We start from the raw sequence: 19,281 nt of genomic DNA, 5'->3' as shown, positions 1-19,281 counted from the left end.
GACCAATGTGTATGAAGATGCAGTGATACCTCAGTGAAGTAATCGGTTCGTAATGAACGGATAGGTTGCATTTGCACGCCTGTCGGATAATCCCACAAAATGGCCGCCTTAAAGTGTCTCAAATATGCCACTGACTATTGTTGAATTGATTGGTTGCATTCTTATTAGTTTTGGGTCAAACCCCACAAAAAAAGTGTCTGCCTCCATTTCACAGAGACGTACTAAAGATATTTCAGAATGTTTTCCATATCATTTCTGAACAGGCTAAACCCCTTTTACCAGTCGTTGTGCAGTAACGGCGCTATTTTGTACCATTTGTGAAGCTATAGCCACCCTCTTGGTCATCCCTCCATAGACTTGCTGGCTCGTAATGTTAGACAATCGTGTGATGATTCAACCATCCATGGTTTTAGTGCTCTCACATCCTATCATCACACATTATATCTACTTTGGCAGGACTCAATACACCCAACATAGACCAGGGGATTATTATAAAGGTTTTAGAGAAGTTAATTTTAGACTCTGTAGGATTTGCAGCATTAATGTGTGGTATTATGACGAATAAAGTGATGACTGCATTGGAAGGTTCCAGGCACTGGGCATCTTGAATAGATTATATATGCCGGTAATACTAGTTATATATGTGCGTCTAATTCCAGAGATTCTGGCACTAGAGGAAAAAGAAAACCGCGTAAAACCACTGGAAAGGAAATTAATTGTGTCTCAACAGGATCTGAGGGTTGTGTTATCCCCTCTGCCACGTTGCCTTGGAAAAGGAATCTTTTCATTGACAAAAGGGACAGAGTTTTTCACAGGCGTCTACTTTTATGGTGGAGATGGTCCCGACGGCTGATGGTTTGAATTTCAACCACAAATTTAGAGAGCAGGCATTGTGGTCTCTCTGACTGGGAAGCTACTGTGATGGAATCCTAATGATTATCTGTAGACTCCGACCTTCCCTGTCGGCCAGCAAGTCCCACCGAGCGGTTCTAATGTGTACCTGTCACCCATATACTGTACAGACGGCTGTTTTGTGGCCCAAATAAACATTCATACTGCAAGTTTAAAGCCTATAGATTTGCTCGGGACTACAAGAGACACTGAGCTATGATGCCGCTGAGAGGATGAAAAGTAGTTCGTTACATAAAATGGCTGCCATCATTGGTGTAGATGACAGGTACACTTTAAATCGTTTTGATTTGCCAGATGATTTCCAGACTGTCGCACAAGCTAAGCATGATGTCTGCTCCATCACTCCTTCATCGCAAAGGGGGCGGCCATGTTTAAAGTTATGATGCCAACAGCACCAAAGGTGGAAGTGTCTTTAGACCTAAAGCAGTTATGGTCCAGCATCCTGGGTGATTAGTACTGGGCTGGATACTGTTAAGGTGTGTACACACTGGGCGATAAAGTGGACGACTGAACGATAACGATATCGTTATCGTTCAGTCGTCCACTTTATCGTCCATTTTTAAGCCCAAAAAGATGAACGATAACGACGACGCGCGTTCCCGCGGGTCGTCGTCATCATCGTTCATCGGGCTGACATGCAGGCCAACCTGACGATCTCGTCAGCTTGCTGCATGTCAGGGAATGGGGGAGAGAGCCCGGCGCTGAACGATATCGTTAATGATATCATTCAGCGGCTGTGCTCAATGTCATAAACGACATTGAGCACAGCCTGCCGGGGACACACTACACGATATCGCTCAGGGAGCATATCGTCTAGTGTGTATGCACCTTAAGAAGGGATCGAAGACCATCACCCTAGTGGCTGATGACTCTGTTCCATATGCTAAACAGTAATATATATACTGTATATATACACACGTTTGTAAGGGCCCCTATGTACCACCCAATGGTGAAAAATGTATATAACACATATAACTTTGACAAGGAAGATGGGTCCCCCTCAGCTCTGGGTCCCATAGCAGCTGCACACCTTGCACCTATGGTAGTTACGCCCATAGGCACTGGGTGACACCAACCTCAGTAACGCCACTGCCCTGTACCCTCTCATCCTTTTTGCAAAGTCTCAGTATGTTATGCCACTGTAAAGTAAACCTGCTATAAAAGTGCTGTGATGCCCGTTATTCAGAGGAAATCAAGTACTGAGAACCTTCACTGTACAGTGGCACCACAACCTCCATTGTCAGCCACACTGGTCAACCCCGTTACCATTTTTAATTATATATATATATATATATATATATATATATATATATATAGTTTTTTTCTACTGTAATATCCCCTACTCCCCCTGATAATTTCCCCCAATGTTATTTTATCTCATCAGCACCTCTGCTTGTCTGTGCCCTGCTGCCCGACACGAATATCCTCCCTGTGTAATAGAGTTGTTCAGCCAACCCCCACCTCCCTCCTACTCTATGTTTGAGTGAATTCCCGAGACTTTCTGTAGTGTTTGAAGAACACAGAGGAATAGATCTGGATTATGTTGGAGACAGAACCTCACTATGAGGACGCTACACGGACACCCTGCGTCACCAAGCTCCTTCAAAGTTTTACTGCACGGCGAAGAAATGGGGCGAGGAGGGGGGGAAAACAAGGACGCAGTCTTTTTTCACCATTCATTCCTTTCAAGAAAGCCCCTTTGTGATTCTCAGCATTGAAGGTCGGCCCGAGACATAATAGTCACTGGAGATTTTCACATCGTAACTTGCGTGAGCAGAATATTAAAGACGCCGCTTCCCCTCCATTGTCAATCTATGGATTGGTGGCCCATTGATGCCGGCCTTACTATTGTGAGGCGGCCAATCTTCCTTGCCCTGAGTCCATTCATTACACACGGCAGGGCTATGGGAATACTAGGACGAACATAAAAAATTATTACTACAGGGGAAAACTGTAATTTCCTCAGGTAATCATTATAAGATCAATTAGGGGCTGTGTATAGGGAATATGATGAACGTTCTGAATTGCATAATTACATTATACTTCTGTGCACATGGCTAGCTGGTCAATACCTGGTCTTATGACTAAGGGGTCTATGTACTTAGCCTTGGAGAGAGAGAGCGTGGACGGAGATAAAGTACCAACCAATCAGCTGCTAACTGTCACTGTAGGGGCTGTTTGAAAACTGACAGGAGCTGATTGGTTGGTACTTTATCACTCTCCAAGGCTTAGTACATACACCTCAAAGTTCTGCATTCTCTTCTAATAATCTGTTCCTATGGTTCCGCAGAAGGGCCACGAAAACTGAGCCGCCGGAGCCATATTCCTTGCGTATGGGATCGCAGTACCAGGATGTGACACACCCCCAAAAAGGTCACGACATCCCTGCGTTCTTTGCCGCCACTCCCCGTTACCTCAGCCAAACGTTCCCTGATTTGTCAATCAGACTGCAATTGACTATGGTATTGTACTTGGACACATGCAGATTTGCAGATAGCCGATAATCGCTCATCTGTGAAAACATCGGCATAGCGCACTTCTCTGAATCAGGCCCCAGGTACTGGGCAAACGTCTTTATAGTAGGGATCAGCGGTTCGGTTTTGACTCTTTTTTTTTTTCAAAATTAGCGCAAGTTCGGATTTACCTTATTGGCTATCCAAAACATGTAAAAACCGGATCAGCAATACGTTTCTGAGATTCGAACATAGTGAAATATACAGGCCAAAAAGCTTCAAAATGGCTTCTGCTGTCCTCCAATCTATAATAGAGGGTATAATTGCTCATCCATTTTCCTGCTGATACCACTGCACAGTTTATACACATACTGTATAATATACAAGTCTTATTTATAATATCCCAAAACTATGTATAATAATGTCAGTGTTGGTATATATTCTGTATGTAATATAGTATTATGCTCGCTGATGAGTATTGTTGTCTTCCTACAGGTGGACATGAAGTTGAACTTGCTGCTCCTCTTACTGGTGCCTCTCACCTCCCAAGCTTTAACCTCCGATGTTGAAGACAATTCAAGTTAAGTTTTGTCTCCTCCTTCCTTCACAACTTAAATTAGGCCATTAATATTGTTTGTCATTCCTTCATCCCACCCTCCAACCTCATTGGCGGAAATGACACACACTTTTTACTTCATCTATTTTGTCAGTTTATTGTAAGTGCAGACGGCCATTATGTTGTCAGGAACAACAAAGTCAGAAACCAGAGACATACATAGTTGTGGCACATCACAGGCGGCCATTTTGTTGGCTAAATTGATGATGACGAAAATGCAGCCTATCACATTATGCTAGAAAGACTTACATCACTGCTACATCCTGTATGGATTATTTATGCATGCAAATTAATCAGCTGGCTAATTTTTATTTATTTATTTTTTAAGAAGAAAATTAATAGGAATAATTATCATATAGGCATAATTAGTATAATTTTTGGTTAGTGTGTGTAGCATCAAAAGTTTTTAAACAACAGTTTATATATTATTATATACTAGCTGAGATACCCGGCGTTGCCCGGGTTTAAATCTTCAAGTTATTAAGTTAGGCATGCCAGACCAATTGCCACCCCTCTGTGAAGTTTTCATCCAAAACCATCAAGTGGAAGGCCCAGTGCAGGATCCCTGGGTCAAAGTTCTGCCCAGCGTACACCAACGGGAGGTCCGAACGGGATCTCAACTCCCTAGTATGTCTTCTGGGATCCAATGTTACCACTCTGGGAAGTTTTTGTCTAAATCCATCCAGTGGAAGGCTCAGAACTGGCTCCCCGGGTCAAAGTTATGCCCAGCGTACACCAATGGGTGGTCCAACCGGGACCCTAACCCCCCTAAAACCTGGCCAGGATACAACTGAGGGCCTGATTCAGAGCCGCTCGTAAGCGGCTGCTCGTTCGTTCCGAGCGATGTTCGCACATCTGCACATGCGTATGGGTTGTAATGCCATGCGCCAACCAGTCAGTGCGGTCGGAAATCGTGTGCTCGCAAAATAGCGAATGCCTGCTAATTTGAGTGACAGAATGAGGCGTTTGTGGGTGGTAACAAGGGAAGGTGCTTGAAAACGGGGAGCGGAGATCCGAACGCAGGCATGCCAAACGGTCAAAACGGGCGTTTTAAGGGGGTGCATAATTAACAAAGCAGCGTCATCGACCACGTCACTTGGTTGTCTTTTAGCCTGAACTGCTCGCATGATTGCGGTAGGAAAATGCTACCACAAGCACTGCGAGCAGTTCATATGCCTTTCGATGTACTCGATTAATCTAATAAATAGCGGAGATGACGTATGATGCGAGCGGCCAGGGGGCGTCTTTACAAAATAGCGAGCGCATGTTTCATTCGCTCGTTCAGACATAGAGGCGTCAACAGACCGCAAAGAGCGAGCGCTCAATTTAAATAGCCAGCCCCTTTTTCTGAACGAGCGTCCGCAAATAGCGTCCGGCTTTGAATCAGGCCCTGAATCTTATATATATATATATATATATTTTTTTTATTTATTTTTTTTTAATTGGTCTGTGGACACCCCTGCACCGATTGGGATGAAACCAACACGAGGTGCATTGGTTTCATCCCAATCGGTGCAAGGGTGTCCACAGACCAATTAATTTTCTATATAAGATTTTGCTGCTCGAAACGTACACAGTTTTCACTAACAAATCTAAAGGTCATCAATATGTCCTAGATCTAGGCAATAAGTTTTATCCTTGTATCGTCAGCATTTGTCCAGAGGAATAAGTGTAATCTTACCGCTTTACTGAGCTACTGTCTCCAGTCGTGCGAATATGTAAGCCAGTGGATCTGAAAAACCAGAAATAGATTTTCAGTTCCACTAAAGGGATACAACAAGTACGGGATGCCGGTGCTCGAGATCTCGGTGGTAAAAACTCCGACGCCCGCATCTCGACAGGGTTAGGATACCAATACTTGTCGGGACTCCAGGACCGGTATTCTAATCGCCGGCATCCTCCCCTGTGTCTGGATACTGAACGTATCTCAAAAATACAGTTTAAAAATAGATCTAAATAGTTAATTACATTTACAATTTAAAAAGGTTTAGGAAACTTAAAATAATATATTCTAGAATGTGTCTGTGTGCACAAGACCTACAATCAGAGAAAACACCTGTTTTAATTGGCAGTAGAGATTTTCGGCCTTACTTTTGTGAAGTCAATGTTTCAATTCTCTGATTGGAAACTCTTTGGCCTAGCCCTGTGAGTGTTCTATTGGACTAATTGGCTAAAGGTTGCCCTGACCACAGTGCATTTTTAATGCTCTGATTGGCTCCAGATTACTCTACAATGGTACCCATTTGAAGTCTGATTGGCTATCGGTTAGCCAAGTCCCGTGAAGATTCTAAAGCTCTAATGGGCACAAAGTTTGTCTGTCCCTGTGAACATTGTAATATTATGATTGGCTACAAGTGTTAGCTCTGTGAATGTTCCATTGTTCTGATTGACTGCAGGTTGATCTAGGCCCATGATCGTGCTAATGCTCTCATATAGCAGAGCTTCTCAAACTTTTTCCTCAAGGCACCCTAACAGTCCAGGTTTGAATGATAACCATGCTTGGGCACAAGTGACTTAGGGCCTGATAAGTCCCAACTCAGACATTGCTAACAGACACGCACGCTATGAGTCCTCACACTGCGCATGGCCACGCAGTGGATAATTTATGCACGCCCCTGTAATGGCGTTGAAACGCACTGGCAGGTCTGCTTTCGCCCGACCCCCCCCCCCCCCGTCACCACCCACAAACGGCACTTCCTGTCAATCACTCTGCGATGGGTCTGCGTAGTCACTGCAATCACAGTCCTGATCGCAATGACTGGTTCGCGCACATGCGCTGCAAAGCATACGCATGCCCGGGATGCAACAATCAGCTGATTGCGTGCGTATTAGCAACTGCGATCCTTGCTGAATCAGGCCCTTAATTAGTACCTCAGTCTTTCTATTTAATAAGCTGCATACACACACAACGATTTTGTTACCAACGATTTTCTGAACAATTATCTGTCAGATTTTTTTAAAGTGTAATGAACGATTTTTTTGAACTACAAACGATTTTTGCATATTAACTTAATGAAAATCGTTGAGTTGGCCAGTCTGACTGAACTACAAACTTGAACGTACATGAACGATAATCATTCATCGTTTTCACTCAGAAAGTGAACGATTTTTTCAACGATTGAACGATAAACGATATCGTTAACGATAATCGTTCAAAAAATCGTTGTGTGTGTATGCACCTATAGCCATTTGGAATCAACCATGGATATCCTTAAAACCTGGACCATTAATAAGGTCCCTTGAGAACCGAATTTGGGAACCTCTGGTCTATAGATTGCTTTAGCTGTGTGAATATTCTAAATTAGTCTAGCCCAGAGGTTCCCAAACGCGGTCCTCAAGGCTCCCTAACACTTCAGGTTTTAGAGATATCCATGGTGAAGCACAGGTAACATAATTATTACCTTAGTCAATTTGATTTAACCACATGTGCTCAACCATGGATATCTCTAAAACCTGAACTGTTGGGGAGTCTTGAGGACCGCGTTTGGGAACCTCTGGTGTAGCCCTTTGAATATTATAATGCCCTGATTGGCTAGAGGTTGCTCTAGCCCTGTAAAATGTTCTAATGGCCTGATTTGCTATGGGTTTCTCTAGCCCTGACCACATTATAAAGCTCTAATAGGCTTTGTATAATTATACAGGTTGGTTTAACTGTGTGAATGCTATAATGCTCTGATTGGATAGAATATGCTAAGCTAAAAATTGGGTATACTGTAGTTTGCTCTAATTGCTCTGGTCGGCTGCAGACTGGTTCTAGTCCTTTAAAGTTACTAACACGCAAACTTTACTAAAAAAAAGAGCAAATACCTAAAAACTTATCTAAAAAACATCCTACCAGTCATATGTTCTAGTAATTATTTTTTTGTAGTTTTGTTTTCTTTTTAACCTTTTTCTGTGTTTTCTGTTTAGCTGACAGCTTGACCAGAATGCCATTAGTAGCAGACAGACTAGGCAAGTATTCTGGCCCATGGCATAGTAGCTTTGGGAAGACAAATATTAAATCTATTGCTACAGTTCCGTTCTGGTTTTTAGTCTGTGATGTTTTACAGAACTTTGATTGGATGACGAGTCTACTGTAATGGTGGTTTTCTAACCAATCACAGCCTATGAGTGCAGCGGGCCGCATTTTCCCACTTTCCATTTATTTTTAATGTCTGGGCTGAGTAGTGAGATGTATTCGTTTGGATGGCATAACATGTACTGTGGCGAGCAAAATGTGGTCCTATGCCAAGGGCTAGCTTTTCCTTAGTAAATTCCATGTTCTTTTCCCATCCAGAGGAAAAGAAGAGTTTAAGGGTGAAGATTGGAAATTCTACTACTAGAGCGGTGTTGTCTGGTACACTCACCATTCCGTGCCACATCACATACCAGTCACCGCCGGAAGGTGTCAGTGCCGGGCGACGAGCTGTGTTGGCCACACCCCGGGTGAAATGGACCTTTATATCCAATGGGAAAGAGGGGGAAATCTTGGTGGCCCGGGGACACAAAGTGAAGATCAGTGAGGGATACAGATCCCGCGCCTCTCTGCCTCACTACTCCTCATCAGCCTATGACGTCACCTTAGTCCTGAGAGAGCTGCTAAGCAACGACTCAGGGATTTACCGCTGCCACGTGCAACAAGGGATCGAAGATGACTATGCCATGGTGGAAGTAAAGGTGAAAGGTAAGATCCCCAAACCAAACAAGTTTTAGAAGTCAATAAAATACTCCCTTGCTTGGGGATCATGTGGGGCGCAGGGAAGGTGAGCGCTGCAGCGAGTTTTTATGTTTTGGATTCCGTGACAATATACTTTTTTGCTCCATTGCGTCCATCGTTTCAAAACCGTGTTTAGAGAGACAAGATGGCAGCTTTCCCAGAAGTACACAGGATATACCATGATGAAGGTTAGGCAGGACATTTCATATACCGGGATACGGTCAATATCCCGACACCATACCGGCATACGGTCAATATCCCGGGAAAATAAATGCCGCCGCCTAGAATACCGGCGCCAGCATCCCGACCGCCGGCATCCTGAAGGTAAGTAGCGGGGTTAGGGGGAGGTTTAGTGTTAGGTACTAGGGGGAGGGTTAGGATTAGGGTGACCAGGAGGAGAGGTTTGGTTTAGGCACCAGGGTGGGATGGGAAGGGAGAGGGCGGTGGGTTAGGATACCTACCGACAGGTGTGGAGGAGTGATGTTTGAGGTGGCACAGAACCAGAGACGAGCTGGTTGGCCTATTTGCTGGCAGGATCCCAAGCCCGCCAATCAGCAGGGCCTCCATATCTAGTAAAAGCGGTGCCATCCTTCGTTTGGATTGGTGGCGCATGATCGGAAAAGAGCACTGTGCCAGAGTCTCTGCTAGCTCCTGTGAGGAGACATCTTTATATCACCGGAAACATGGTGCCGCAGGATAGGGCCCTTGTGTACCACACACCCTGCAGCCATGCTAGATACACCACTGCACAGAATGTAGCACTGGGCAGTAGGTTATATGAGTACTTTTGGGAGTAGCGTGAATAAATCAGTTTCATAAGGAAGTACCACATATGACAGTAGAAAGCGGTGGATGCACTGGCTACACTGTGACTGGCGGTGGCTTCCCATTGGAAGCGCCACCTGCCAGTCACGCACAGGACAGGCAGCCCCAGGTTGAGGTGTCTCCTCCCCCTGGGACTGCGATCAGCAGAAAGCGGCTTCCAGTGGAGCCGCTGCTCTGCCTCTCGGGTAGCCCTACAGCGAATCTCGGGGCTGCCACCCATGCAGTCCCCAGATGCCAGTGTTATGCGCATGCACGTCGCCACCACGGCGCATGCTCAGGTCCCAGCGACTGTCAGATTCATTGCACAGGCGTCTGGACAATGCAGGCACGGCCGGACCAGCAGCAGCGGCTGCCCCCCCTCAGGTAAGAGGGTAGGTCTCGCTGCTGTAGGAAGGACTTTCAAAACAATTCCAAACCCATCGCACAGTACAATCACATTTTATAAGCATAACTCCCAACATGACCCATGCCGGGAGAACAACATGCTCTGTTCCTGGACTGTCATATGCATGTTGTGTGATTAATGAACTGCAGTTCACTTTTTATTTGATATATATTTTAATACATTGTTACAGTAACTGCATTGGTGGGGTTTTTTGTGTTAATACAAGCAAATACATTGATTACTCTTTTTTTAATTGACCCTTATAGGGATTAGACAGAAATCCCTTAGGTGTCAGCTGCTGTACTGACACAGGTTAACCCATGAATATAAGAACCAATTTGTCTTTTTTGATAATTTTATCAGGGTTAAACTGCTCAAGAGAGACGTGCCATGGATCGGTGTGTGTGTGTGTGTACAATACATATATATATATATATATATATATATATATATATATATGAGAGAGATACTCCACAGTCTGTTTAATACATTTGTGGAAATGACAGTGAAGTTTTAGGAGGTTGGAAATGACTTTTGAACCCAATATATATAGCAGTTGGGGTGTTGTGTTGAAGGTTCTTCTTTTGTGTCAGACAGAAATCAGAGGTATCACTCAACAGAGCTGCCATGGGTCATCGCTAATGGAATATCTCTAGAGACATCACAATTTTTTCTGAAGACTGTACAGTGTATGAAAGGAAATGGTGTTGTAGGAAGTTGTATGTTACTCTTGAAGTCCAGTTCTAGAAATTGTCCACTTAATAATAGACAAAACACATGATCCGTTTTGCAATAGGTTTAGCTTAGCTAGCACGGCCCATAGAAGCTGTAACAGTTACTTTGTTTCCCAGTAAAGTAACATAGATCTCCCTACTTCCCAGGTGTTGTCTTCCTGTATCGGGAAGGGGCCACACGTTACGCTTACACTTTCCCCAAGGCCCAGGAGTCATGCGCACAAATTAAGGCGCACATTGCCACAGCGGACCAGCTGCTGGCCGCCTACCACAGCGGCTACGAGCAGTGTGATGCTGGATGGATTGCTGACCAGACCGTCAGGTGAGAACCATCCCAAGGTCCCACCAATCCTCTGGTAATCTCTTTGAAGGCTCTGAATGTTTCTCCATCACCAGACGGTCAGTTCTCCTTCATTCTCTGCCCTGCAGATACCCCATCCAGACACCGCGAGAGGGTTGCTATGGAGATATGGATGGATATCCCGGAGTGCGGAATTATGGAGTGCTGGAGCCCGATGACTTGTATGATGTTTACTGCTATGTGGATGAATTGAACGGTAATTTTACTTCTATGCAAAGATAGTAATAGGTGATCAGTTGTTTGCCAAGCGCTCCATAGGTGTTTTTGTATTTATTAGCTACCGTGTTTCCCCGATAATAAGACCTACCCTGAAAATAAGCCCTACCCTTACTTTTGTAGCCCGGTCTAAAATAAGCCCTACCCCGAAAATAAGACCTACCTTTTTTTATTTTTGAGCTGGGAACGCTGCAGAGACCAGCGTTCCCAGTCATGCAGTGCGCGGGTGACGTCATGACGTCACCCGCGCGCTGAGGATCCTGTGCGGCCGCGCCTGCTGGATCATATTAGATCCAGTCAGCGCGCAAGTGAAAGGGACATCCCGGACGGCGGTGACTCAGGTAAGTACCGTACTTGCACTGCAATAAGGGAGCCTGCATAAAGGACACTGCTACAGGGGGGGGTTCCTGCATAAGGGGCACTGCTACACAAGCGAGGCTGCATAAGGGGCACTGCTACACAAGGGAGGCTGCATAAGGGGCACTGCTACACAAGGGAGGCTGCATAAGGGGCACTGCTACAGGGGGGCCCTGCATAAGGGGCACTGCTACAGGGGGGCCTGCATAAGGGGCACTGCTACACAAGGGAGGCTGCATAAGGGGCACTGCTACACAAGGGAGGCTGCATAAGGGGCACTGCTACAGGGGGGCCTGCATAAGGGGCTGTCAATGTTAGTTAAAATAAGACCTACCCCGAAAATAAGCCCTATGGTGTTTTTTGGAACCAAAAAAGAAATAAGACAGTGTCTTATTATCGGGGAAACACGGTACTAGCTGGGATACCCGGCGTTGCCCAGGTTGAAGACCAGACCCTGAAGTACAACTGCAGTTTTTTTTTTGTTTACATTGTCCTAATATATACTGGGTAACTATGCAAATTAGGAGTGAATGCCAGGCGTATTCTCATATCGGTTGGAAGGGGGTATATCAGGAGCAGACTGACTAATGCTGGGTACACACTTAAAGATGTGTACCCAACACGATGTCGTCCGTGGCGGGTCCCGGCGGGGGTGCTGGCATCAGCAAGTGCATACACACTTGCCGATGCCGGTCTCGACGGAGTGACAGGGAGGCCCATGTTGCATTCGGCAGCATGGCCCCCACTGGCGATATCACCCGTCGGACCTGCAAGCTGGTTCGATGAGTGATGCCGCTGACAGCACGCGCATCGTCAGCGACATAGCGTCAACACACTAGCCAATATGTACGATATGTCACATATCGTCTAGTGTGTACCCGGCTTTACAGAACAGAAAACGGTATAGTTTCCAAAATCATTTGGGTTTAAGAAATCGCTGTAGAACAGAGAGGGTGATTCAGCTGCGGACAGATAAGCTATCGCAGCTGCTAACATGGAGTTTTCTTTTTTGTATGTGCATTAAAACAGCTTAATGCATCTATATCTTCACTATAACAGAAGTGCATGAATCAAAGCTTGGAAGAGCAAGGTATTGCTCCCATATTAAGGGCACATTTAAGGGGTTTATCATTTTCCAGTTGGTGGGGCTTTTGCCGCCAACCCGAACTATAAGGTCCCCTGCTGTATGTGAGTTATGGGATTCCACACTAATCACCTGCACCGAGGAACCTCTGCTGGACACTTGGGACCCGATTCAGAGCCGCGCGCAAAACAGAAGCATGTGCTGAATCTATGCGGATGCAGCGCACCTATACAGCTCTCACCTGATTAGGATGCGATTCTGTCTACATGGCCACGGCAAGCTTATGCTAAGTGCAGTTGCCCTGTTGCCACCCAATTACACCCATTCAGCAGCAAGTGGAAACATGGCTGTAGTGTTCACTCTAGCACCCTGCACCTGTCACAATCAGTGCAGTTCCGCTTTCCTGCCTGGGGTGTCGCTCTCTGCTCTGGAGCTTCTAGCACACTCAGTTGATGCAACAAACTGCTGAGATACAGACCAGAGTGTGCTAGAAGCACCAGAGCAGAGAGCAACACCCCAAACAGGAAAGAGGAACTGCACGGGTTGTTGCAGGTGCAGGGTGCTAGAATGAACACTAGGATGACTTCCATACTACTCTGAATAGCTCCGCTGATGCACAAAGATGCGAATGCTCACCTCGGATGCAAACCATCATATATACGCCTGCTTTGCAGATGGCTCAGGATCAGGTCCTTGATAAAACACTATAGCAGTCCTGAAGAAGGGAATGGGTATGTAACACCGGCAGTCAGGATCCCAGTACTGACAGCGGCATCCCGATGATCAGTTTCCCGACAGGGGTTCTGTAAGTATACTTACCCCCCCTACTCCCCCTAACCCTCCCTTCTTGTAGCCTAACCCTAACCCTTCCCGTTAGTGCCTAAACCTAAATATCCCCCCTTAGTGCCTAAACCTAACCCCCCCAGTGGTGCCTAACCCTACCCACCCCCCAAAACCCTAACCTTAACCCGGCGTCGGGATTAAGATAGGCGTCGGTATTTCGCCGCCTAGCTTAAGTCCCGTGTCGGGCTTCCCCTGTCGGGATTTAGACCGGTGGCATCCCGGATGCCGGTCTGCTAACAACATCCCCTGAAGAAGACGTGAATGGCGTAGCAATGAGAAAATATAAGTCAGACTTTGCTATGAACTGTCTGTAGTCAGCATACAGAATACGTTACCTGCTGATTCTCCGTTGCTTCTCACTCCTGTTTAGGTGAGGTATTCCTGGGGTCTTCCCTCAACAAATTCACCCTGGAGGAAGCCAGACACCATTGTAGAAATTTGGGCTCCGATATGGCTACAACAGGACAACTCTATGCTGCATGGAACGAGGGACTAGACCACTGCAGCCCAGGCTGGCTGTCTGATGGAAGCGTCCGATACCCGATTGTCACTCCAAGAGAAAAGTGCGGCGGTAACTCACCTGGTGTCAAGACTATCTTTCAGTTCCGGAATCAGACCGGTTTCCCAGACTCCCAGGCAAAGTATGACGTGTACTGCTTCAGAGGTAAAGCAATCAATAGATATTTTAATATACTCGAGATGTCGGTAGAATGGTTTCTAAACATCTTCAGGACGGAACCAGAATTTTATGTTTTCGAAGTGTGTGCGTATGTGTGTGTGTATATATATATATATATATATATATATATATATATATATGGACAACAGTAAGCCGGCACTCCAAGTAAAAAATCAGCAACAACGTTTGGTGCCCTCCTAAAATGAATCCCCCTCCAGGGAGACTGATTGACAAGCAGGTAACGAAGGCGGCACTCAAAAACAACTTGTGAATAAAGACAAAAGACCGCAATGAGTTTCAATCGATGTTTCAATGCCTATAGCATTTTCATCAGGATACAAAAGATTAGTACAATACAGTCTTACCTTTATACAAGCTAACACCAGAGTGCACAGACATCCGGATATATATATATATCACAAAAAATCCCAAACTGCGCTGATCAATTCACATACAGCAGCACCCTTCAGTAAGTCCCCTGTTAGAAGGACTAATTCAGAGATATACAAATGGATTACTGATGGGGCGCTAAATCGCAACACAATTTATTTCGAGATTTGTAAAACACAATACAATCTCTCCAAAGGCTTATACGTCTTCTTTTTCTTTTGAAGAGACAACTTCACCGTTATTCCTACTCGTTCTCAATTTTGATCAATTAGTCCAAACTATGAGTTCGCATTAAGTCCTCCTCGAGGTTCTAAAAAAGATGGTATCTTTTTTAGAACCTCGAGGAGGACTTAATGCGAACTCATAGTTTGGACTAATTGATCAAAATTGAGAACGAGTAGGAATAACGGTGAAGTTGTCTCTTCAAAAGAAAAAGAAGACGTATAAGCCTTTGGAGAGATTGTATTGTGTTTTACAAATTTCGAAATAAATTGTGTTGCGATTTAGCGCCCCATCAGTAATCAATATATATATATATATATATATATATATATATAGTAAATAGAAATAAATAGAATATATAGAATATTCAGTCGCTATGTGTGTATCATTTGTGAATGTCCTTGTTTGTGGTGACATTGGGGGTCTATGTACTAAGCCTTAGAGAGAGAAAAAAAAGTGGATGGAGATAACGTACCTACCACTCAGCTCCTGAATTGTCACTTTACAGGCCGTGTTTGAAAAATGACAGGAGCTGATTGGTTGGTACTTTATCTCCGTTCAGAAGGCTTAGTACATAGGCCCCATTGTATCATGTAGCAGCTTAGGAATCACTTTGTCTAATGTTAGGTTTTTTGGGGGTTCACAAAAGTCCAGATGGTCATTATGGTCATTTATACAGGGAGTGAAAGGGGTCCTCTTATCTTAAATAGCCTCTAGCTTTACAAAATATTTAAAATGCTTGCAGATATATTGCAGGTGTTTGACATTGTAGGAAAGGTGGGAGAACGTTGCCCTAGTACAGATGTGCATCACATTGGGCTGCGTATACTGAGATTTCATCCAAGACCCACAACCTCGATTGACTTAACTTGCTGCCATTATTTAGTAAGGTGAACCAGAGACACAATTTTAAGGAGTTCAACCTTTTCTAAATTGAGGCCGTGTTGATCCGGAGGAAGGCGTCATTTGATGATGATTTACTATAGCTAGGGATACCATTTATTGTAAGAAAGGCATCCAACCAGATATAAGGTTTTGTTCTGGGTTCATAAAACAGTCCTGATTCTGCTCTGCACCTTTTGAACTCCCTGGGCCGCCTGACGAAACTCACTCCCAACATCCAGTCTTTCACGTGCTCCCTTAAAACTCACCTCCACACATTTACCTTCTCCAGCCCATCCTAAGTTTACTTACGCCTCACGCTCCACCTGCCCCATCCTCTCATTTTTCTCCACCTCCATTGTCTCCGATAGTCCCCCACCCCTCTAGTATGGTAGCACTCACAAGCAGGGCCCTCTCTTCCATCTGTCTCCGATCCTCACCTCCTGGTCCTCGTTTCTTCACATACTGTTTGTGTCTTCTAGTGTACTTTCTAATTTCTCATACTGATGCCATTGTTTGTTCTCTTGTTCCTCTATGTATCTGTATGATAATAAACGTAGATGATCATGGTTTTTACCACCACTCCCATGGTAGAGAATCTCATACCCTGGTTAGCCTTACAGCAGAGGACCACTTTCTATGCCATTGCTAAATATGTTTTGGAACAAGTGAACCAAAATTTCAGATTGCAAATAACACAATTTTTTAGTCAATTGCATTACAAGTCACCATCTTCTATTTCAGGTCAAAGCTCCATATCAACACAAGAACCTGAAGAAAGTCTTCCAGCTCCAGGAGACAGAGTTCGAAAAGTTATCACAGTCACTGAGAGCTTTGAGGAATTGAAACTGCCCGAAGTGAAAGCTGAAAATGAAGCCCAAGGCTCCGTAGACTCCATACCACTGAACAAGACCAACGCCACAAGTCCAAAGGGAGCGGATGTGGGGAACTCCACAATTCCCAAGGCCCAACAAGAGTCACCACCACACCCAACAGCACCGACTGTGGAAAGTATTGCCAGCGATGAAGATCTGTCCCCTGCCGTTGCAAGTTTTCCACCATATGAAGATAACTCTGAGGATAGTGAAGACTCTACAATGACTGAAGCCATCAAAAGGCTCGTTCTAGAAGGTTCTCGAGGTACAGTATGCCTTAATCGGGATCAAGTACTAAGTTGCACTAACTAGTGTTCTAAATCTTTGTCACTGACCAATAATTGAGTTAAAATTCCCCAATTGCTTTAGTGAGCTTGGGATGCTGACCCGTGCCCAAGTCCTAACTCAAAAGTTTAGTGCACCTGTCTGTCCTCACTAAGTAGAGGCAGCCACTTTGTGTCCTGAACCAAGATAATGTACCCCAATGATGTCACTAGTTCCTAGTAAAGTGATGCTATGAACTGAGAAAATAAATTACATTGTTGGTTGGTGCAAAGTATCTTTTACTAGTTACATTTTATAATTGTATATGTCCTAGGATAAAAAATGCATTAGTCCAAACTTGTGGATGATTATTTTACTTTTTTTATGTAATACAGAGTAAGGCTATAGTACGTCATGTAGCTGGCAATTTGTTAAATTTTTTTTAGATGGCACGGATAATATTCATTTACAGTATATGGGACACAAATCACAACGAGTAACACACTTGATCAGAAATACTAATTAAACTTATAGATATTTTTCCACACCACAAAATTGTTAACTATATTATCTATCTACTGAGTGCGGCCTGTTCAAAAAGCGCCCTGCCCTCACCGCGCAGCGCCCCGCTAAGACAGTCTGCGGGTGCTGTCTTCACCCGCGGGTCGCAGTGTCCCGCGAGTGGGGAAATGTGCGGTGACCCATCACCGTTGAAGAATACACGCTGAGCGCATGTGCCCGGCATCTATTCTCCCTGTCTGCAGTGCTTGGGGGCTGCCCGGCGTGTTCGTAAGTGCTGGACACACCCCCAAGAGTGACGAAAAGGGGATGTGTCTTATAGACACGCCCCCTTTTCAATGGCCACGCTCCCTTTTCGGGCGCGTGCGCTCCTTCGGCCCACGCACAAAGGTGCACTCTCTGGCTCCGGCGCCCTGCCTGCCGCCGGAGCTAGAGTGAACACTAAATAACACAATGTGTAAAAAGCTAAATCATAAAAATTCTGGAGTGATAAAACATAACATAGTGTCCTGCAAAGCTGACAGTAATCTAAGGGCTCCTGGAGCAATATCTTAATAACTTGCAGTGTATTATCTTTGTTTTGGCAGAAGACAATCTTGGAGTGGTCACAGAGTCCACGGGAAGTCCGTTCGAAGGACACGTTCTGCCAACTGCAGGTGACACGATCTTAGATGTTACGTTTGTGAATGTAAATGCAGAAAATGATTATGACGGCATTACTGGCTCGGCTCAGGACATGGGAGTTACTGTGTCAGAATCAGCTGGACACTTCCGTAATGACAGCACACCTGACCCTACGCACTTCTCAGAAAGAGACCAGACAGCGGACGCAAACAACCAAAGAGAGACAAGTCAAGGGGGTGTAAATGTGACAGAGGCAGATCTTAGTTCCACCCATGTTGTTCCGACCATGTTTTCCTCCATTTTAGAGGCGGACGTAGACCATAGAGACGGCAATAGCACATTAGCAGAAGTGTACGATAATCAGCTCGTTAATAGTTCATTAGAAGCCCCCATCATGCACACATTTTCCACAACAAGCCCGACTACTGAACAAAATAATTTTGAGGCCTCTGGACATGAAGATCACTCGTTGCTTACAGAACAACTTCAACATCCAAAAACTATCGTAAGTTCAGTGGAGGAAATGGTGTCTGGTGATCATATGAGTGGTAGGCCAGATGACATAACATATACTCATATCTTAGACTCAAACCTAGTGCTTACAACAGCTATAACCATTTCATCTGAGCCAAAAAGAGATAACAGTCCTAATTTAACATGGGAGGGAGGAAGTGGTGAAGACCAAGAGTTCACAAAGGACAATACAACAAGTATAACTGAGGACCAAGAAGGTCCAAAGAATACAACACATACAGCTGTGTTTGCCGTGAAAACTCAATATGGGCCAGGCGAGACTTCAACGGAACAAGTGTCCCACCTCAAAAGTCCTGACATTTCTCCATTCATACCGACCGTTAAAGAAATAAGTGTAGAACAGTCATATGTTCATGATAAGAAAAGCTTTCAATCAGTAGTAAGCACAGTGGAGAGTCCCGTAGGTCTAGAATCCAATACAGCTGTGTCTCCTATCCATACAACTTCTACTTCACCAGCCAACAATCCCCGAAACTCTACAAGCCACCCTCTGGAGAAGACCAATCAACCAACAGTGTCTATGAGCCCAACTGATCCTTTGCCTGCTGTCCCTACAGAGAAGGCCATTGTTGGATCCTCTGTGAATGTTTCAGGTAACAACCTACATGTCTGCACGGCCGTTCTTCTGTCAGTGGCCTTCTGCATTACTGCCTTACGATAAGTCCTATTCTCTACCTCTGTGCTTTCTTCCTTTCACTGTATCATTAGAATCTGGGAAAAACATCAAATTCAGCAACCCAACCAAGGTCAAACCAACTAGCCCGATCATTCAAGAGTGCGCATTGTTTGTTTTACTTCTATGAAGTATTT

The 19,281-nt window shown here is 44.8% G+C and overlaps 1 protein-coding gene across 3 annotated transcripts in view; it reads left to right on the top strand.

The window, feature by feature from the left end:
* The window catches only part of BCAN (brevican), a 72,066-nt gene that overhangs the window by 24,504 nt on the left and 28,281 nt on the right, over window positions 1–19,281 (top strand). The window contains exons 2-9 of one of the 3 annotated variants that reach the window (XM_088449660.1): window positions 3,861–3,945; window positions 7,891–7,932; window positions 8,258–8,644; window positions 10,769–10,943; window positions 11,051–11,178; window positions 13,853–14,146; window positions 16,400–16,795; window positions 17,901–17,969. In XM_088449660.1, the coding sequence (XP_088305786.1) occupies window positions 3,867–3,945; window positions 7,891–7,932; window positions 8,258–8,644; window positions 10,769–10,943; window positions 11,051–11,178; window positions 13,853–14,146; window positions 16,400–16,795; window positions 17,901–17,969 (1,570 nt within the window). In that variant the 5' untranslated portion in view covers window positions 3,861–3,866. Of the gene's footprint in view, window positions 1–3,860; window positions 3,946–7,890; window positions 7,933–8,257; window positions 8,645–10,768; window positions 10,944–11,050; window positions 11,179–13,852; window positions 14,147–16,399; window positions 16,796–17,900; window positions 19,065–19,281 lie in introns of all 3 variants that reach the window. The other 2 variants (XM_088449658.1, XM_088449659.1) reach the window with 2 other exon arrangements.

The sequence above is a fragment of the Taudactylus pleione genome, unplaced genomic scaffold (assembly GCF_031769625.1).
Source record: "Taudactylus pleione unplaced genomic scaffold, aTauple2 ptg000490l, whole genome shotgun sequence".
NCBI classification, from domain to species: Eukaryota; Metazoa; Chordata; class Amphibia; order Anura; family Myobatrachidae; genus Taudactylus; species Taudactylus pleione.
Note: the sequence above shows the minus strand (reverse complement) of the source record. Positions and strands in the feature narration are given on the sequence as shown.